Source organism: Semicossyphus pulcher, unplaced genomic scaffold (assembly GCF_022749685.1).
Source record: "Semicossyphus pulcher isolate SPU_LCO1_2020_fin unplaced genomic scaffold, fSemPul1.0.p SCAF_19, whole genome shotgun sequence".
NCBI lineage: Eukaryota > Metazoa > Chordata > Actinopteri > Labriformes > Labridae > Semicossyphus > Semicossyphus pulcher.
In genome coordinates this window covers 19,731,832-19,754,264 of record NW_027211692.1, presented here as the reverse complement: position 1 = coordinate 19,754,264, position 22,433 = coordinate 19,731,832, and the positions used below count along the sequence as shown (strand labels likewise).

The following is a 22,433-nucleotide window of genomic DNA, read 5'->3' as shown; positions in this document are numbered from 1 at the left end:
AACACGTTTAGCATAAAGTAATCAAACTTTTCTCATTATCTCAGCAATGCAAGCCAATTAGACATGATACATCAACAACTCTGCAATTATCTACAATTACAACTCATTAGGCTCTGATTTACTTATGTTTTAATTAGCTGGCGCCGCACTTTGCGTCGCAGACAATGTCCTCGCGCCGGCATCGGTGGCGGTTGCCGTCGCTGTTGCAGCTGATGTTGTTTGTTGGATTGTTGCACTTGGCTGAGCATGGTGTACTCAAGGGGCCATCAATCTCCTCTTCATTGCCTCACTGTTGACTCTCACTCCTCCAGTACACGCACTCTTACAGTAGCCTGACTTGAATGGCTTGGCATGTTAAGTATCAGTTAGTTAGCTTAATTGGTGGTACTTTGTCTAGAGTATAGTACATCCAAGCTCTGTTGATTTTGAATTGCAGTAGTACACGCAACAGAGGTGACTGAAGGGTCAGTAAATAAATGTGTGCTGGAAGAACCCTATTTTTTTCATTACTCCCACCCAGATTCACCAACATCCATTTCAGAGAGTGAAAAATAAACCCACAAAGGGAAATATATCTTATTTTAAAATACATTGTGTGTCCAATGCAGTAAATAGAGCAGAGCATATCCCAGCATCAGTGGTCAACGTGTCTTGGAAGCAAACCCATTATGTGGTGGCTTTCCCTTTTCTGGGCCTTTAGAATCTTTGCATGAATAAAGAGGTGACAGAGAGAGTTGAATGCGGAGAGGAGGGGAGAGGGATGGATTTAGAAAAGCTCCGTAATTGTTGGAGGGAGGGAATGAACTGCAGGAAGCGGCCAGAAAGGGGAATGGGATTGACGCCACAGATTACCCATTTGCCGTTCCCCCATCCTGGTCTGTGAACAAGTAATTTAGTTATTTCACTTTAAGCTCCTTTCATTTCTCCCCGGCAACATTTTAACCATTTTTAGTATCAATTGTCTGTTGCCTTCATGACAGAAACAAACCGAACCAATTTGCGCCCTCTTGTTTTTTGAAGAGGCAATCAGCAAAGTGTCCTTGGTTTGATTAGATTCCAAGCGGCTGTCTTACTTCCCTCCATTTGCTTCGGTTTTTTCCTTTAAGAAAGGCTTCTTCAATAAGACTTCTTCTTAAACCCCATGGAGATTACATGAAGTTGAGAATCCTCAATAAATGCTTGACCCAAATAGTCTACTCTATCCCTCAATCTAATATCTGTCCACTTATTCACTGTCTACCTTCCATCCTGCCACTCTATCAGAAATCAAATTACAATCAAGTGACCGTCTGTTCCTATGTGGCCACTTGAGAGTGACAGTACTCCTTTAAGAGGTGCATTCTGGTGCTGCACTTTGTGTGACTTTCCAATGACCACAGGAGGCTTTGGCATCAATGTTACTCTTCCATTAAACTACTAGGAAACATTTCTTTAAATCCTCTCAAACGCCAATTTCTTCACAACTATTTGCCTCTCGGACTATCCAGTTCAAAAACCATCAGAGAAAATGGCAGTAGACACTCATCTGAGGTACTTTAGCCAAAAACCACATTTCCTATTTTTGTCCTTATAACAGTCCTAATGCCATACTTCCTGTCCAAGCAGAACATATACCTCACAAGCCCGAAACTCTGACCCTGATGCCATGATCTCAGTAGGGGTGATGATATTACATGTACATAGATTATATCTAAGAGAACAAATATTCTAGCAATTGTTGACTGGCGATTTAACCCAAGCGTCTTGACTGGAAAAGACTTGAATGCTTTATCCGCACATGCCTGCGTGCCACAACCCATAGCCAGTAAGGGCATTAATGTTGTTAAATGGGCAGAAAACTCCAAAGGGTACCCTGTGGGTCTATATTCATGTAGCAGTCATTTTCCTCTTATGTCATGCTCTGTGGTGCTGCTGTGTCTCAGGTTGTAAGTTGTGTAAATTGTGGGTATCTGACAAATCAAATCAAGTCATATATGTCGACTCATTAGCTACCATCAGGCATGTTAGCATGCAACTTCGTACTAGTTAATATTACAGAAGTGGCTGAGAGATAATGTTGCTGTTTGGTAGTTGCATAATACAATATGCTCAAATACCCACTAAACGTAAGGTTAGCAGAAATATAACTCCCTGACTAATGTCATGTTAGCTAGGAAGAGGTGACATTCTAACTTTAGCAGTTGTCTGACGGTAGCTAATGGGTTGTCACATATGTTGTTTAACTTTTAAAACTGGCAGCATGTCTCTCTGTCTTTCACCATCCATTGTCTTTGAAGTTTCTTATTAATCAGAAACCAATGAAATTACATCAACAGTTGGATAGCCTACATTCGGTGTGACCTATAACCTGGAACACATCAGTACAACATTTTGAGCTTCCTACCTTGAGTGTGACATCAGAGGAAGTGTGAATTTGGTGGCTGTGGTTGGGTGACAACTTGTTGAGCTTGCAGGACCTCGTGGTTACAATAATAAACACCTGAGGTCAGAGAGCAAACTTGGTCATACGGTATGTTTTCAAAGAACAATGGCGACACAACCATCCACACGATCTCCTCTGTATGTGAAAGTGCCTTACTTCCTCCTTTCCTCTTGTCAGACTGTAAGATTGTTTGGGGGGCTGTTGCTGAAACAACTGACGCCACCACGGGAGGTAAGTCTCACTCACGTGCACGATGAAGTGCTGACCTGAGCCACACAGGTATCCCGCAGACAGAGTCAATATTATCACCAAAATTGCAATGTGCTGTTAGTGGCCCTGAGGGTTGTGGTCGAAATATATATAATAACACCCTTCACCTTACAAACCTTATTTCCTCCCCACATTTACTGTATCTTCAATGATGTTAGTAGTGATCCTTTATATTGAAGCTCTTCTCATGTTGCGTGCCAATGCCTGTGTATGTGTAGACATATGTTAAATGTGCGAGGGACAAATGGGGGGCTTATGGCAGTCAGCTCCATCTCTGTACGTCTCAAGGTTAATCTCATTAACTGTCATAGGATGAGCGCATTGATTGCAGAGAATCATTACGCAAAATTATGAAGAGGGCCTGATTGGAGAGAGAGAGAGATGAGCTACTTAATTACCACACCCTCATTACTGTATTATGATCCTACTCTTATCTGCATCACCTTGGTCTTTTTCCCTCCTTCTTTCCCCCTTTTTATTTTCTCTCCCCTCCCTTCCTCCTACAAATGAGACGGAGCAGTCAGAGCGATGAGAGGGACGAAGCGAAAGGGATAAACCAAGCATACATGAATACTCAAAGCTAGAGTTGACAGGCAGATACACAACATTTTCCAGTGAGGGAGACAAACACACTGAGAACAGAAAAAATTCCCTGCGAAAGGTAATGAGACTCCAAAGAGGGAAACTTGGAGGCTGAAGAGAGTTGATGATCTAAATTAATTGGCAGCAGTACCCCTGCGGATGTTCTTAAATTGCAAAAATAAGATTATCCTCAATTTATTCTGACAAAGGCAGAAAAATGTCAAACATCTCGTCTGTGTGCTCAGTGGGGGAGTGTTGAGCCGCGCATTGGAAAAATTACATCTCATTAGGAATTAATATAGCAGCGGAGGGCTGGAGATGGCAGAGTGACCCTGGACTCTCCTGGTTTAAACAATTAGTACTCGCACTATCGAGGTATTCTCAAATATTAACTCTTTTAATAATGACTGTCGTGTTATCAGTTTAACAGATTGTCTATTTGCACGCGGATGATGTGGATATAGTTTTTATAAAGTATGCAGATGTTCAGTATATGTGCATTTTACATTATCCATGCGTTTAAAGCAGTCTATCATTTTGTGTCTTTGTTAGCGCAACTGACAAAAATATGAATTGGCAGCAAAATATGATGCACAAATTAATTAGGCGTGCATCCTAAAGTGAATAATCAGCGAGGAGGATGAATGGAGGAACATGCCTGACAAGTACATCCAACGATTCACATCAGAGGGAGCCAAGAAGAAGAGTCGTTGGACCTACGCTTCATGGATTAAAATCCTACTGATGGACTCGACAGAAAATTGCTCAAAATCAAAAATCTTCATAATGAAGTCAATCTGCCTATGCCGGAATATTTCATTTTATTTTCTTCAGTAAACAGAAGGCTTAGTGTGTCTGTGTTTTAAAGTTTATCATTTTCTGCAGGGACACTTTTGCTCCAATGTCAAACTAAGTCCGATTTCTTTAGCTGCTTATGAATAAGTCATTGTATCTCTTCCTTTCTTCAGATGGAGTTTTTACACCATGAAAGGAAGGGTCTCACAGGTGTGTGTGTGTATGTGTGTGTGTGTGTGTGTGTGTGTGTGTGTGTGTGTGTGTGTGTCTGTGTAGTGCAAGGTGCTTCACTTTTAGAAGTTGTCTGCTGCTTGACCTGCTTGACTCCAACTGCTACAATTATAATCAGTCAACTTATTTTATCAATATTGTGGTTGTTAATGCTAATATGATACCTGTTCTAATTATTATTATCAGTCTTACTTATATGATCATTAGTATACTTGTTTTTGATAATATTACACATTTTCCCTTTATAATTGGTGTTGTAGCCATAAGTCTGTATCACCTGTTGCTTTGCTTTGTCTGTCTTTATCCATCTCCCTCTTTCCCAATTTCTCTGCGCATCCAGTCGAGGCACATTACTGTTCACCTTGAGTCTGCTGCTCGAGGTTTCTGCCTGTTAAAAGGACGTTTTTGTTCTGTTCTGAAAAGTACTGCTCATGGTGGATTCATGTTGGCTCTCTTATTACAAAGAGAAAAGTCTAGACCTGCTCTTTTTGGAAAGAGTCCCGAGATAACTTTGGTGATGATTTGCCGCTATATAAATCACATTTTATTGATAGATTCCAAGAAAATACGGATACATTTTGTTCCCTAATGGTTGAACTACAAACTGTATGTGGCCAACGTCACATTTCTGAGCAGAAACAGATCTTTAACAGCGGTGCAGCATTAAGGGCTGTGACTAATGATGAATGTCCTGTCAGGGTGAGTTAGGGCCACAGACAGCACGACACACAATCTGCCTGGAAGACTGCCAAGTGTGAGAGAGTGAGAGTCAGAGAGGGAGAGCGGTAGAAGAGAGGTTAAAAGATGGAGGGGAGGTTAGGTCAGGATGTTTTGGGGGAATAAGAGATTTTAAATTTTAAGAAATTGCAGAAAAAAAAGAAACAGAAACAGTGGGTGATGCAGTAATGAACTTGTTATTTTGAATCAAACAGAGTAAATGCTTAAATGCTATGAAAATGAAAAAAAATCAAAACACTTAAACAAAAGTTACATTTCATTAAGATAGAACAGAGCCACAGCCAATTATCTTAACTTAACTAAGGAAGATTATCTCATCTCAAAATACAGATCAATTTATCATGCGGAAATTACCAAGACTTGACTCTTGAGTTACTGAGACTTTGGAAAAGTTTAAAAAATATATTAAAAAGTTCTCTTTATTAATACACACTTGTAATAACACGTTTTTTTAGGAGAGGTTATGAAAATGTTAAAAACAGCAAATAAGTGTGAGAGAAGTAAAAACAAAAAAGAGGGAGGCAGAGAAAGAAAACAGAATACACAAGCAGGGGTCCTATTGTTTAAAAATCTCCTCACGTCCACCTTTTCTGTCACTCAAAGCAGTTTCCATGGCAACTAAAGTACGAGTTATAGAGGTTGGGACACATTTGTAGAGGGTGACCATTTTATCACCCCTCTTGTGACCTCACTTCTGTGAACATCTCAGCAGATCAATACACAAATATACACACTCAGTATGTGACACATACATACAGACATTTTATTAGACATGTGTGTGTGTGTGTGTGTGTGTGTGTGTGTGTGTGTGTGTGCGTGTGCTTGTGCTTGTGCTTTGCTAGAAGTTTACCACTAAGAACCAGTCATATAAACCATCTTGCTGTGAGTTACAAAAGCTATAAAGGCTTTTGCTTTAAGTTTTTATTGTCCAGTGTGGTAACAAAACACCAGCGCAGATACAGTATATGACAGATACAAGGCAGTGTTCCATCAATAGGATATAAAACACACAAAGGCATCATTCCCACTGTAGTTTTTTTTTGTGTGTGTGCGTGTGCGTGTGTGTTTTAGGGCAAAGAGAGAATTATCATTTAGAAACCTTTGTGGCAGTCATCAATACTTGCTCACTTCCCGCTTGTTTTTAGTAATCGTGGTGAAAAAGCAATTTACTTTTTGAAAAGAAACAAAAGAAAAATGTTCTACCAATATTGATTCATTTATGTTTTTACCTCGTATTAAAGATGAAGCTCTGACGCCTCAACTTAGATCAGAGACAAAAGGATCAAATACAGCTCCACCTCATGTGCAATACCATAGACTGTATAAAAAAGATGGACGACATGACAGCTCCCTAAAAGTGAAGCCAAAACATCTCTATCGCCCCCTGCTGACTGGCTGCAGTATACGTTATAAAGCCCGCCTCCTCCATGTTAACAGATTGGACATGGTTCACACTATCAAATCAAAATACACATCAAAAGTGATCCCAACATGCAGGATCTTTCCTTTTTTGGGGGGGGTAACTTAAGTTTTATGTTTTGGTCAACTGAAGTGGTCCACCCACCGATTCTACTACACAGTCTCTGGCTCCAAAAAACCTCACCATCGCAAGATGGCAGCGCCCACCTCAGGGTATTTTGGCTTCAATTTTGTACAACGGGAGGAGATGGAAACATGTTGGCCATCTTTATAGATAGTCATTGTGCAATACTCACCACTACTCACAGGACTCCCAGTCCACTGTCGTGTTCTCCCCAAAAGTTCTTTAGCGTATCATCTGGTTAATACCACTGTTAATTCAGTAACAGGGCCTGGGAGGAACACACAGGTCTTTTGTTCCGCACAAGATGGGGGTATGCTTGTAGGTGGGTGGCTTATTGGTAAGTTTCAACATACTCAGGTGCGTGAAACAGACTTGGCTGTCTGTGAACTTCAGTCCCACATTTGATTTCCTTGTCTTCCTCTTATTGCTTTGAGCTAAAACAGAAAGGAGAAAAGTCAGTGGTAACCTCAACCTAGAACAAAACTGCAGTTCCTTGGTTGTCCACTTGAGGCTGGCTTCAAAAGTGAGTCAATCTCCATAGACCCTCATGTTAAAAGGGCCAATTTTACAGCAGATATAAAAATGTTAAAGTCTGGTGCAAAAACAGTTTTGATCTCAATGAGCAAACCTGGGATTTCAGTTCTGTTAAGTGTTATTCATGCTGCCGGAGACTCTTTCAGGTCTTTCAAACACGACACTCAAAGAGAAACAGGACACTGGATACATGTGAGTCAATAGAGGTTGCTACAGTTGGCTCTAAAGCAGTAATGATGATTGCCTAAATGACAAAATAAACCTTAGAACATCATCCACGCTGCCTCTGTAGATTTGTTTAATCCTTAAAACAGGTGTTTTGCTTTTAAGGCTCTCAACCTTTCTGAGGGCTTTATACTTTAAAGTCCATTAGCCTCACAATGTTGCTGCTCCTATTAATAACAAGGTTTTGTCTTTTTCCATTTCAGATCTATCAGCTCTAATTAATTATGTCTTTGAGAGTTTTAATCTTTGAAACACTTATTGAATTTACACATAAACTATCACTTTGGGCATAATGCAGTACATAATATCTTAGTTTTGCAATGGGCAAATTCAATAAGCTTTGCATTTTATCCTTCAAGTCCATCTACACTTAAACTAGAAGCACATAATGAGTAAACCACTGACAACATGTTTGAAAGCTTATCCTATTCAGAAAATGTCAAGACATGGTCTTAACTGCACCTTAACCTGTTTTATGCATCATTCTTAACTTACCAGGTTTGGTTCAAATACTGACACATTGGGCTCTTGAGTACACCCGGCACAAAGCGCTGCAGCCACCCGACTTAGTTGATCATTTTCACGGCCAGCACCCACGTTGTTTAAATATACTAGTATTAGGAATTACGGCTCTTTGAAGGGAGCCGGATCTTATGGCATTGTTCCTTTCCAAGAGTCGTTCAAAAGACCGGCTCATCTTTCGCGAACGTCACAATACTACGATGTAGTGAGTGGTCCAACTTGCGAACGTACCTCCCGTGTCAACACACGCATATTTAAAATTCCACGCTTTTAAAGTTTAAAAGGAAACATCTGCATGTGTATGTAATGTAGGAACAATTAATCGTTCAATTAATTCAAACAATCAATCAATTTACCAATAATTTATGATACAACTCTGTATGACTACTGTTGACATCTCAACAACCCAAAAAAAAAAAAAAACATGGCGTAGGGTTATAATGTTGCTCACCGTCTGCAGTATGTTGTGGGGACATGATTCCGCTGCACGTAACCTAGTGGAGCGGAGTTGCAGGTCAAAAAAGCTGCCTGTGGTAATCCTGCATTAAGGGGAGTGGATCTAGAGCAGACAGTGAAATCTGGGCACAACTATAAAAAGAACGGCTCTCACCTACAGCTCAGTTCCCGTCGTTTGCACCAAAAAAACGTTCAAAAGAATCGGATCGTTCGCGAATGTCACAACACTAAAATATACAGTACATTTTAAGAAGAATGATTGAAATCCAGGGACTTAAGCCAACATCTTTGAACCTAGCACATCAGTTTGTGCCCAGATTGTGCGTCATGTAACTAGCAGAAGTGGGTCGACATGCCCAAAATCACTTTGTGCCATGTAAATAGTTATTTAAGAGAGAGAGGTAAATATGTACACATACGTGCTTCACTGAAGAAAATGCAGTCAGTGGACTGCGGTTTGGTTGGATAAAACAGATCCAGATAAAACAGATCCACGGTCAAAAAAACAACAAAGAAAAGTTGGCTAAGTCATGCTGTACATTGGAGCATTAGGGTATTGAAAAAAAACGCCCCATTTTGCCTGTGCAAACATGCCACATTTATATGATGCAGCCATTCATATGACAGACATGATTCCAGTCTTACATGGCTTTCTCAAAAAGCTGCAAATGTGGAAGAAGCAAGCCACAGGAAGCAGAAAAAAACATAGTAGTACTGAACATTTTCCCCAATTTTGAAGGAAAAATAGACATAATCTTGTGTGTATGTTGTTTATACACACAACACTGTATAAATACACACAGCGGGGACCTAATGGCCTTCTTCACCACTTCTTTCACAAACTTAAAAGCTCTTTCCATAAGCTCTGTTTGGCATTGACAAGCCTCCTGGATTTAAGGATCAAGATATGGAAGATAGCTGTAATATTTTATGGTGTGTGTTTGTATGTGTGTGTGTGTGTGTGTGTGTGTGTGTGTGAGTGTGTGTGCGTGTGTGTGTGTGTGTGTGTGTGTGTGTGTCTGATGAGCTCAGCAGTTGTTGATTCAGCTAAATGTTTGATCTGAAGAACTCTCTCTTCAGACTCAATCATTAATGAGATACACACGCGCACACACACACACACACACACACACACACACACACACACACACACACACAGGCCCATGTGATGTACGAGCTGCTGTGGAATCAGATGCCGAGTTGCACCCTGCTTCCCTGCCTGTCAATCAAACCACAGTAACAGTTACACCGTCTTTTATAGCACAATCTGCTGAGATGCTTTTAAGCTGTTGTGTACGCACACACAACACACCTTCACACCCATCCCACTCGACTCTCATGAAAGCTTCTTACAGTATAAAATAAAAGGTCAAGGCTATCAGGGTTCAACAGACAGCCTTCTTGTTTCTAACCGGACCTTGTTAGCCTCCTGCCACTTGACTCACCTCACAGCCAGTGCCTCACTGTGAGCAGCCCACTGCTGCTCCCTTTCTACAGCTCAGTCAGCAGGAAACTTAGCTGCAGAAAAAGTAGGTAGTGGAAAAGTCAAAGTTGGCCTTGATGCAAAGTATCATATATTAATTCTCACTTATAAGTAATGTATACCACTCTCTGGGCAAGGTAACATTACAAACACTTTACCTTTTCAACTTACAGCCTTACAAGTTGCATTCAAAATGCATCATGCCAGTCCTAACAGAATATATGCATTTGCAAAAAGCCCATGTACCACCCTAACAGCATCCAGTTAAAAAGGATCTGATTTTGGCAAAGCTCCTCAGATGAAAAGATGTTCTATGTCCTTATTAAAACTGCAAATAGCAAACTTTTAACAATTTAAAACAACTCACAGATCTGCAACTTGAGTCTTTATCAGTTTGGAGAATCAAACACTGAATTTGGTCTACATCTTTCTTTTGATCGTACCTGTAGAACATTTTTAGTTTTAAAAGAATGGTACTTATCCAGTGTTCCTGATAACAATAACATAGTCCATAGTAGTATTCCACGAACATGGGTTTGCATCTGAATTAAGTTTACATTAACATAATACTAACTAATAAGGTTCACAAGGGTATACATCAAAATAGTGCACAGAATGCACCATTTAGGAACAGTATATTAAATATATCAGAAGATGATAGATAGGTAGATAGATAGATAGATAGATAGATAGATAGATAGATAGATAGATTGGTGAAAAACAATGAAGACAAAGTTTGACATGAGAAAAATCATCCTATTCCCATTTCATTCTCACACCCCTGTGAAAGTAACGAATTACATTTACTTGCGTTATTGTAATTGAGTAGTTTTTTTGTGTACTTGTACTGTTTTAAGTAGTTTTTAAAACCTATAATTTTACTTTTACTTAAGTAGGTTGTGTTTAGAGTATTTAATTCATTACATTTTAAATCACATCTGTTAATGAGTAAAAAAATTAATTAAGTCTAAATAAAAAAGGAAAGGAATAAAATCACTGCAGTGAATGATGGGCAGGAGAACAAACTGGCACTAAATCACAAGGAAGATGGAGACGGACAAGTCAGACAACAGTGGTGCAGACCCAGCTGAAGGCGAAACACTGTGAAGCTTCAACGTCAGGTGAGGGAGACCCCGCTATGCCCTTAATCAATCTCGGTTTCCATCGGCTATAGTCTGACGATGATATAGCCTCTGCGGACACTGGTGAACATGCCGGCGTAACAGTGATAAACGACTTCCAGTCAAGACTTCCTTTTTCGCCTGCTGCAGTGATAAAAGATAAATAACCCATTTCTCCTCTGATTGACTTTAACTAACAGGTCTTACCTTTGCTGAAATTTCAACATAATGACGCAAATTTGTAAAAAGTCAAAATGAAGCTTTGTCAGGTCTGTCCTCAATGTTTGTTGAACGGAGGTCGGATTGATCATTTCTGTCGGGAAATCTGAACACTGAACAGCTTTCATGACACAGCGTCAGGGGAATTTATCTCAAGTTGAATTTTAGATCTAGAACAGATTGTTAGCGGTTAGCATGCAGACGTCTGTTTAAAGAGATTAAAAAGAAACTAAATTGTTGTCAGATAGCCGCTGATGGGAGCCATTACGACACATTACGTTTCGCCTGCTTTTGCTCTCCACACGGACTGTTTTTCATGCATACGCCGCAGCCTGCCGAAACATGATTGGTCAATATTAGCCGGACTACAAGCGTAGCACAAACGGAAACCAGAACACTTGCAGTTCCAGAAATCTTTTTTCAGTAGTTGTTGACTGGCGGGGGCTGGGCCTATATGGACTGTGGGCCCCCCCAACTCGTGGGGGCTGCGGGGGTATATGGCGGTGTGCAGTATGACTTCTGTTGGTGAAGAAAAGAAGGATGGTCGACAAAATCCACAATTTATGCCACCTCCAATATTTGTATTGTTTGAAAATGTTTTGTGGGATGGTCTGAACTAAAATGACACATTATACCTCCCTAAGGGTTTTAAACGTTGTGTGTCGACATGTTTTATTTTGTTATTGCACTTTAATTTGTAAAGATTTTCTTTGAATAAAAACAAATAGTTTTAGATTTATATCTCCTTGTCAGTTTTGCACGACACAGGAGAGACCCCCCTCCCATTGTTAAAAAAGTAGCTAACTTTTACTTTAAGTACATTTTAAACAAGCTAATTTTTACTTTTACTTGAGTACATTTTTAGACTGGTAATTGTACTTGTACTTAAGTATTGTGTCATCAAAGTAATAGAACTTTTACTTGAGTAGAATATTTTAGTACTCTTTCCACCTCTGCTTCTAAGAGATGCACGTGGTATGCTTAGGTTCCTGTTTTCTGACCAGTCTACCAGAAAACGTTGTCAACAATTGATTGACGCAAAGCTGTCACAGTTAAGTTGGGTTGAGGCTCCAGAACCACTTGGAAAGATCATGGTTTGGGTTGCGATAATTAGTCCGTGCTTGTATCTCATGAGAAAGGAAACTGGGGCAGCTGTGGCTCAGTGGTAGAGTTAGTCGTCTCTTGGGGGGTTGGGGGTTTGAGCCCTTGCTGCTACAGTCACAAGTGTCCTTAGGCAAGAGACTGAACCCCAAATTGCTCCCTATGAATCCTGATTGGAGATTGATTGTGTAGCGTGAATCGCCTTGACCTTAATTCTGCATCTTTTTTTTCTGATCATTGGAACAGACACATGCAGAGTCTGTAAGAAGAATGCTGGTACAAATGGTCAATTTAGGTACCAACCACCCCCAAGTTTACGACCCTTCTCACATTCCAGAGAAGATAACTCACATGCAGACACATCCTTTCTGCAAAGAATATAAGGACTAAAGTGACTGAGTCTCCTATGCAATTGAAATGTACTTAAAGTAATGTTATGCGGAGCTAACATATTTTAAGACTGAAAATTGTTTAACGTGAATCTGAAACTGCAGTTCTCCTCATCCTGATCACACCTCCTCGTGTCTGTCTGCTAACAAAGGAAGACCACATGTGGACAAGTGAGATCATTTGATCCATTCATGTGATGTGCAGAAAGTTTAACCTGTGCATATGCAGACGTGTACGTGTACATGTATATACTATTTGTCGTCATAATGGATGTTGCCATCAACCTTGTTGTTTAATTGTTTAGTTCATCTAATCCCTTTTCAACAGGTTTTATTCAACAATTAATATAAAGTGTTTGGTATTTTTCTGTAGTTGACAGAGGCCAACTTTTAAATATGGAAGAATTAAATATGTGAAGTAGGCAATATTGATTTTAATGCTTTAAAAGACATAATCTCACTCTCAGAGCCTTCTCCAAATGGGTGTGGCTAGAGAGGGACCACAGAGACCAGACCCCTCTGGTCCCAAGGTTATAAAGCTCCAAGCAACTTCCTCTTGTTCTCCTCCTGTTGGGCCTTCGCCGGTTGTTCTTCTCTGTTGCTCTTGTTCCTGACTCCTCTGAGTTCTCTTCCCCCCCTGGGGGGGGGGGAGGGTTGGCCACAAGGCCTGTCCCAGGTTTTGCTGTCAACTCATGCAGCCTGAACCTCTCCTGAAGTCCTGAGCCGTCAAGAACGGCCTTATTGTGTACTAGGCTGCAGAACGCCGCCAGTATCACCGTGCTGATCCCGTGCTGCACTGAACGTGTTGAAGAAGCCGAATCCAGCAACCTTTAAAGGAGACTTTGCACAAAAGACACTCCCGAACGATGTCTGGCAAAACTGCCACAGACCTCACCCCAGCCAGAGAAAGGGGGATGAAGATAAGGATGATTCAGCTATCTGCTGAGCCAGAGAGCGAGAGAGATGGAGAAGCCCGATTCAAGCCGAATCGGCCACGAGGGACGAAAGCCGTCCTGAAAAGGCCCGAGCGCCAAAAGAGAGCCTGCTGCCACACCCATCAGATGATCATCAGGTGATACAATTACATCTCCCATGTGTTGATGCTTGATGCTAAATTAACTAGGATTAATAAACATTAAACCTAAACCTAAAATCTTTTAAAATAAGAATTACTTTTGAATTGCTTCACAATCTTCCTTGGTGCCTTTTTAAACTCTCAACTGCCGAACGATGCATTAGTAATACAATCCCATTTAATTCTTAAACATCAAAGAAACCAGTCACAGATGCCTTCTACAATGTGGTCTGTTGTCATTCATTTATTGTTCATTGTTGTATTCATTGTCCCTGCTCATTTCTTCATTCATATTCCACTTAGAAGTAGTTAAATAAACCTTTCATTTATAAAGACCTTGATCCATGTGATTTGTGTGTGTATGAAATGGTAAAGTCACTGTACACCATGTCCAAGAACCTCGTAGCAACCCTGAGATCATGAGCCTAAAGTCATTTATAACTAATTATAAGTTTTCCCTGTTTTGTCAAAATTGGGTGGCGTCCAACACTGAATTTAAGGTAAACCTAAATCCTTTTGCTATTAATTAGTTATTAATCTTGCTACCCCTTAACGCTACAATTGACTGGTCAGAAGACTAAAAAAGAAGTGCTATATAAGTTCAGTCCATTTTACCATTTACCAGTCTTGTGTTTGACCCATCTCTATCTACACTGACTTCTTACCTCTTTGTATTACGTCAGCTGACCTCCAACATGCTTGATGGCCTGGGTATTTACCCTGACAAGCAGTAACTTACATAAAGAGGGAGACTGACTTTATTAATCCCAGAAGGGAAATTCAGTGTTTTCACTCTGTTAGTACAAACATTATACATACAGAAAGGCCTGAAATACACACATGCACAAACAGGCCCCTATGGAAGTATTAATGGAGAGATGTGAGGGGGCTGTACAGAGACATGCGCCGCGAGCAGTTGGGGGATTCAGTGCCTTGCTCAAGGTACCAGCCCTAAGTTTGGTCCATGCAGGGACTTGAACCGGCCAACCTCCAGTTCCCAAGCCAAGTCCCTACAGACTGAGCTACCATCTACCCTAAAGTACTGTACCTCACAAATAATGCCATTTGTTTGTTCCCAAGAGAACAGCCATGCACTCTCTGGAAATCACAGTTCCCCTGTCACCACTGCAGCGTCAGCAGTGAAATATAGAGGTTTAGTTCAAAATCTTGCAGATGTTAAAATGATAATGAAAAATTATAACAAACGTTATTACCAGAGTTTGTTATAATTTCAGTCAAAATGCACCTAATTGTCAGAAACCAATTTCAAAAGTTTCACACAGATGGACGAGCCATGGGTGGGATCATTTACAGTTTCAATTTAATACATTTCAAGCAGCAATGCATTCATGTGCATGACATTGTTAATTTGATTAATAACCAAGTGCCTACAATGGTTTAGATTTTCTTTAGAAAGTAGAAGGAAAGGGTAATTTGTGAGTTAATGAGATGATAGAAGGAACTGAAGAAATAAGAGGAGTACAATCAAATGTGTCAGTGAGAAGTACTGTATAATTGAAGACTTCCATTTATGAAATGTGACACCTGTTCCGACAAAGAGATTGCTAAACATAAAACTCCAAACAAATTACCCATTAATTGAGGTTATTATCCATAACTATTGAAGAGCATGGAGGGTGATTAGCTATATGGAGCCTTTTTTCCCCCTTAAGAAGAAACTAAGTTTTATGGAGTCAGGTGTCTGATGCAGGCGGCAGTGGTTGATTTATGGGCCATAACAGAACATTTCGGGTTTTTTTATTTTAATTGATTTTCCAGCCAGTGATGTATAAGCCTTAGTGTCAATATAACAGCTGTCACCAATAGTACGAAGACTGTAGATTTTTTGGTTTCTTGTATGCATAAATGTCCTCTTAATTTTTGTTCCTGCTTATTTGCCTTTTTATGATGTCAGATGATATTTGGGATCTTTTGCCCACAGTATGCATCCTGTTTGATGGCTGTGATTAATTTGATTGGGCCCTAGATCCAAATGTCCTCCACAAAACCAAGACAGATTTTCCCTTAATTAGACCATCAGCTTTGGACTAAAGCAGCTTTTACATATTTGTAACAACTGAGCTGACTGCAAGCTTCACACTCAAGTAGAATTGTGTCTTTTATTAACCCAACGGATAAAGCGCTCCCTATTTACATACATGAGGAGGGCAGAGTATTACACTGAACAAAAATATAAACACTTTTGTTTTTGCTCCCATATTTCATGAGCTGAACTAAAAGATCTAAGACTTTTTCTATGTACACAAAAGGCCCATTTCTCTCAAATATTGTTCACAAATTTTTCTAAATCTGTGTTAGTGAGCACTTCTCCTTTGCCGAGATTATCCATCCACCTCACAGGTGTGGCATATCAAGATGCTGATTAGACAGCATGATTATTGCACAGGTGTGCCTTAGGCTGGCCACAGTAAAAGGCCACTCTAAACTGTGCAGTTTTATCACACAGCACAATGCCACAAATGTTTTTAGGGAGCGTGCAATTGGCATGCTGACTGCAGGAATGTCCACCGGAGCTGTTGCCCTTGAATTGAATGTTCATTTCTCTACCATAAGCCTTCTCCAAAGGCGTATCAGAGAATTTGGCAGTACAGCCAACCGCCCTCACAACCGCAGATGATGTGTAACCACACCAGCCCAGGACCTCCACATCCAGCATCTTCACCTCCAAGATCGTCTGAGACCAGCCACACAGACAGCTGCTGCAACAATCGGTTTGCATAGCCAAAGTATTTCTGCACAAACTGTCAGAAACCGTCTCAGGGAAGCTCATCTGCATGCTCATCGTCCTCATCGGGGTCTCGACCTGACTGCAGTTCGTCGTTGTAACCGACTTAAGTGGGTAGCTCAAATTCGATGGCGTCTGGCACTTTGGAGAGGTGTTCTCTTCACGGATAAATCCCGGTTGTCACTATACAGGGCAGGTGGCAAACAGCTTGTATGGCGTCGTGTGGGTGAGCGGTTTGCTGATGTCAACGTTGAATCGAGTGGCCCATGGTGGCAGTGGAATTATGGTACGGGCAGGCGTATGTTATGGACAATGAACACAGGTGCATTTTATGAGAGCCTGAGGCCCATTGTTGTGCCATTCATCCACGACCATCACCTCATGTTGCAGCATGATAATGCACGGCCCCATGTTGCAAGGATCTGTACACAATTCCTGGAAGCTGAAAACATCCCAGTTCTTGCATGGCCAGCATACTCACCGGACATGTCACCCATTGAGCATGTTTGGGATGCTCTGGATCGGCGTATACGACAGCGTGTTCCAGTTCCTGCCAATATCCAGCAACTTGGCACAGCCATTGAAGAGGAGTGGACCAACATTCCACAGGCCATAATCAACAACCTGATCAACTCTATGCGAAGGAGATGTGCTGCACTGCGTGAGGCAAATGGTACTGACTGGTTTTCTGACCCCCCTGGACCCTCCCAATACAGTAAAACTGCACATTTTAGAGTGGCCTTTTATTGTGGCCAGCCTAAGGCACACCTGTGCAATAATCATGCTGTCTAATCAGCATCTTGATATGCCACACCTGTGAGGTGGATGGATTATCTCGGCAAAGGAGAAGTGCTCACTAAAACAGATTTAGAAAAAATTGTGAACAATATTTGAGAGAAAGGGGCCTTTTGTGTACATAGAAAAAGTCTTAGACCTTTGAGTTCAGCTCATGAAAAATGGAAGCAAAAACAAAAGTGTTGCGCTTATATTTTTGTTCAGTGTAGAAACACCCCTGAATATAAAGCAGCTCAGTGCAGCCCCACCACCAATTATGACCGTGACACTGAAATATCATTGAATTAGCACCTCTATGAAAGCTTAGAAAAAAGCCTGTACATTACAGGCAACATAAAAGCAAATCTCATGGCTGAGCTGCTGTAGTTTATTGTGGTGAAAGTTAAAAGCCTTAGCTGCACAGTCACCTGCAAAACTGAACTTTATTTGACACCGAGCATCTCGTAAGCATCTGCACCTCACACAAAGACACACAGGCTCACATGCAAACAGTATTCATTATCGGTCTTAGGAATCATTTTATGCCTTATCAATGCCACCTTTGATCTCCTCTTACCAACATCTTATAACATCTTTTTGATCTTCTATGCGTACACAGATGAACCATGTACTTGTATTCTTGTGTGTGTCTGCATGTGCATGCATAGTTGTGTTTCAATGCCTCGCAAAAAAACATCCACCAATCTGAATAACTGCACGTCCATTATTATGTTCTCCATACATTTCATATTCACATACACGACCAAGTGAAAGCAACATCAAAGCGATAAGGTCACATTCAAATGAATCCATCCAGCCAGTCACACATCAGGGTGGCAGGGGGCAGGACTCTATCCCAGCATGCACTGCTTGAGAGGCAGGTTATACCTTTTAATAGGCCACAGGGCTAAGGCACAGGCAGATTGGTGTCTGGTTTCCAATTAATTTCATGGAGAAACACGGGAAGAACATGCAAACTCCACATATACCAGACTCATTCAGCGTTACTCAGTTAAAATAGAAGCCCTCTCTGTCATGATGTAGCGTGCCATCCAGGTTTAAATTGAGTTTACAAGTTTTGCATCATTAAACATGCTCTGAGGCTGTGCATGAGCCGTGCTAACTTTTCCTACTTTTCTGCCTCATGTGCCTCTTCAGAGACTTTTTTTGCAGCAGTGTGTGGGTTCCTTTTGTCCTCTGATATGAATATCAGCTCATAACATTCTGTCAAAGTCATCTCTGCGCACACACTCTTGTTCGTAGTCACTCACATAGTCTATATCAAAGAACTAATGGGATTACATAAGGACAGTGGAAAGCCAACACTCCCTTTAAGAGAGATAGGGAAACCATTCTCCATTCAAAGATTATTCATTATTTCGTGTGTGCCATTCAGGCTCTGGTCTGCAAGAAAAGAATACTTTCCCCATGAAAAGAGAGTCGTGGGTCGGATAACGCTGAAGAAAATGAGGGAAACAAAGGCGGTTTTGACAGTTCTGAAAAATTGTCAGTCTGTTGGCACTCAAGAGGAAAGAAAATTTTATTGTCATTCATATGCTGTTATTTTTAAGGTCTTATCTTTTTTCCAACTTCATTCTAAACAACTATACCTTTACATCTTAATCTATGTCAATTTTTCTTTCACTCAAAGCACTCATACAAGTTGCACTGAGAATTGAGATCAGATTTCAAATAATATTTACACTACTAGATTTCTCAAGGAACTATTTATTTCATACCATGCATATGTCCGTGTGTGTGTGGGACCAGGCTTTTTTTCATGATACATTGCTTGACATAATATGCTATTTTAATAAGCCTGCTTTCTATTTAACTGCAGCGCGCAAAAAAAAACACATTTCTAGAAAATTGCCTGAAGAGAAAAAATAATTTGCACGATTATTGTGCAAGCTGTGTTTACTTCCTGTGGCAATTCCTGTGAGTGTTGCCAATTTAGCGACTTTCTCTCTCTCCCTCTTGGCAACTTTTTTCTAGAAAGCGACTAGCGACAAATTTAGCAACTTTTTCAGATCAGTGAAATGTATTATATTGTAATTAATTCCTATGTATGCTGCTCAGAGTAATTGCAGGTCACGGCTCCTCTGCCAACAGCTTCGAGTTGCTCTCTCTCCTCTCTCGTCTTGTCCCATGCAGAGCAGCACTGTGCAGGCAGTCAGGGGCGGGCGGGGCTGGCCTGGAAGAGGACAGCGGCCAATCAGGCAGCCTGTTGCCACAGCAGCAGTGCTGTGACAACTGCCACACCAAACCATCCTGGCTAAAGATGGACGATGATGGTTTTGAAATTCAACTGGCACTTATAGGCCTGGGTTTTGTTATTTCTTTTAGTACATAAGAAATATGCCTTTCAAGCTGACAGTCAATTTTGATGGCCTTGAGGGTTCTCTTGGACATCTATGGTTCACAGGAGAGAATCTGTGTTTAAAGTTAAAAAGATGCTATTAAACAGTATTTTAACTTAAATAGGCTATATTTCTACATTAATTTCCTTATTTTACATTTAAATATCCATTATTACAAGCTTCAGTCTTAAGAAAAAAAAAAAAATTAATCAAGATTAATCACAGCAAATTGTGTGATTAGTTAATTTTTTTTTATCGATCGACAGCCCTAGTTTTTATACCTTTGCACAATAACAAAGGTAACAAAACACGCTATTCAGAGTCGTGTCATTCCCCTGAAATTCCCCCTCACTCTCCTACTGTGAATCTCATTGTCACATCTCCTGCATCTGTGTTGTGATTCTGTGTGGAAAAAAAAGACAAATAAAATGAAACGTGACCCAGTCAAACCTGACAGAGTTCAATAAGGCCGGTGCATGTTGGACCGGGAAATCATGAAAACAAACCTACAATGCAAAAGGTTACTTTCGGTAATAATTTGAATGTAAGGGTGGCCAACTACATTACCATAAAGCATGGGATCCTGTTGTGTTACTGTTTCGTCCTGTTGTGTCACTTTGCTTCAACCCTGCTGAAGTGCCTTTCAATACTGCCTGGACTAACTGCTTACTATGGAGGGGAGTGGTTGGCATATAACCTTAGACACTGATGGCCTGCAGGAGAGATAAGCTTAGTGGCAGGGGTCCATACAGTATATCACTTATAGGGTTATTACTATCAATATAAGTAAATATGTCATTGCCATTTCCATCCTTCCTATATTTATCTCCATATTTATCATCATTACCATAATCAGCTGATGTCATCATTAGCACAGGTGCCAACTCGGTCACCATGGTAACTACTAGTTGCCAAGATGCAGAGAAGCAGGGTGTCAGACATCATGAGGTGATTTATAAAAACCTCATGATCTCTCTATCACACATCATAAGGTGTTTTCTCCACCTCACCTTTCCTTGTTATAGCCCACGAACAACCACAACTGAATTTACATATTCGTATGTCAGTGAAACACAAACATGATAAACCATTAAGATGTACACACTTGGATGAAACTTAAGTGTGACTCTGGCAAAGGATAAATGTTATTGCTGGTCATTTTCATCTTCCATTACCGGATATACTTAAGGTGGGGGAGCCAAATGATACAGGGCGGCAACTGCAGAAGTGTTCAGTGAAAGGATGGAAATTAAGGATTAACTGTCACATGACCATACTTAATCTCTACCTCCCTCTTCCTCACGCTTAGCCTTATCTTCATCCCCTTCAGCCTCATCTTCCTCACTCTTAGCCGTTGCGTCATCACCTTCTGCTATATCTTTCTCACTCTTCACCTTATCTTCATCACCTTCAGCCTCATCTTCTTCACTCTTAGCCTTGACCTTCTCACCTTCAGCCTCATCTCCCTCACTCATATCCTTATCTTCCTCACACTTACCCTTAATTTCCTTACCTATAGCCTCATCTTCCTCACTCTTAGCCTTGACTTCCTCACCTTCAGCCTCATCTTGCTCACCCTAAGCCTTAACTTCCTCATTCTGAGCCTCATCTTCCTCACTCTTAGCCTTGAGTTCCTCACCTTCAGCCTCATCTTCCTCATACTTAGCCTTATCTTCCTCACCTTCAGGCTCATCTTCTTCACTCTTAGCCTTGACTTCCTCACCTTCAGTCTCATCTTCCTCACTCATATCCTTATCTTCCTCACCTTCAGCCTCATCTTCCTCACTCTTAGCCTTGACTTCCTCACCTTCAGCCTCATCTTCCTCACTCATATCCTTATCTTCCTCATCTTCAGCCTCATCTTCCTCACTCTTAGCCTTGACTTCCTCACCTTCAGCCTCATCTTCCTCACTCATATCCTTATCTTCCTCACCTTCAGCCTCATCTTCCTCATTCTTAGCCCTATCTTCCTTTCCTATAGCCTCATCTTTCTAACTCTTAGCCTGATCTTCCTCACCTTCAGCCCCATCTTCCTCATTCTTAGCACTATCTTCCTCAACTTCAGCCTCATCTTCCTCACACTTATCTTTATCTTTATCACCTTTTCCCTCATCTTACTCACACTTACCCTTATTTTCCTCATTCTGAGCCTCATCTCCATCACCTTCTGCCTCATCTTTCTCACTCTTAGCCTTATCGCCTCACCCTCAGCCTCATCTTCCTCACTCTTAGCCTTATCTTCATGACCTTTAGCCTCATCTTCCTCACTCTTTGCCTCATCTTCATCACCGCCAGCCTTATCTTCCTCTTTTTAGATATATCTTTCTCACCTTAAGTTACCTATAACTGCAACACAAGTGTGCGTCCATGTCTCAAATCGTATTTGTCTGGACCTCATTCATATGCAAAGTAAAAATTCAGTGTACATGTGTAATTTCTTTTGTGTGTTTGTAAATTTGTGTGTCAACCTTTGCCCAGAGAATGGAAAGTGAAGCAGCTTTTTGAGCTGTCAGGGTGGAAGCAATTGGCTAAAAACGATGACAAACCTCTAACAGGAGTTTCCATAGCAGAGCAATCAATACTTCTCGTTCAAACACAGAGAGCTGAAGTATGACAGTTATATGTCTGTGTATGAGTGTGCACTCAGTGAGACACGACTGACTCTGGATTTGTCATTGTTATTGACTCAGTTCACTGCATAGCAGCTAGAAACTGAGTAGTGGAATCATTATTGTGACAGTTACAAACACTCTCACATCACACACGCTCACACACATTCCTGCACATACACACAAGCACAAATAAAAGAACACACACAAACAAAAACATAAAACACTCTTCAGAATA

At 40.8% G+C, this 22,433-nt stretch overlaps 1 protein-coding gene across 1 annotated transcript; it reads left to right on the top strand.

Annotated features, from left to right (window-relative positions):
- The first annotated feature begins 13,497 nt into the window (after positions 1 to 13,497).
- On the top strand, positions 13,498 to 21,832 carry LOC138597443 (NADH-ubiquinone oxidoreductase chain 4-like). The gene is made up of 2 exons (XM_069669043.1): positions 13,498 to 13,703; positions 20,896 to 21,832. Exons 1-2 carry the CDS (start codon positions 13,498 to 13,500, stop codon positions 21,830 to 21,832), a joined length of 1,143 nt encoding a protein of 380 aa, XP_069525144.1.
- Positions 21,833 to 22,433: the final 601 nt, after the last annotated feature.

Coding starts and splice junctions, on each gene's coding strand:
- LOC138597443 (XM_069669043.1), top strand. CDS start 13,498: ATGTCTGGCAAAACTGCCACAGACCTCACCCCAGCCAGAGAAAGGGGG. Junction 13,704..20,895: donor ACCCATCAGATGATCATCAG/GTGATACAATTA, acceptor CCTCACGCTTAG/CCTTATCTTCATCCCCTTCA.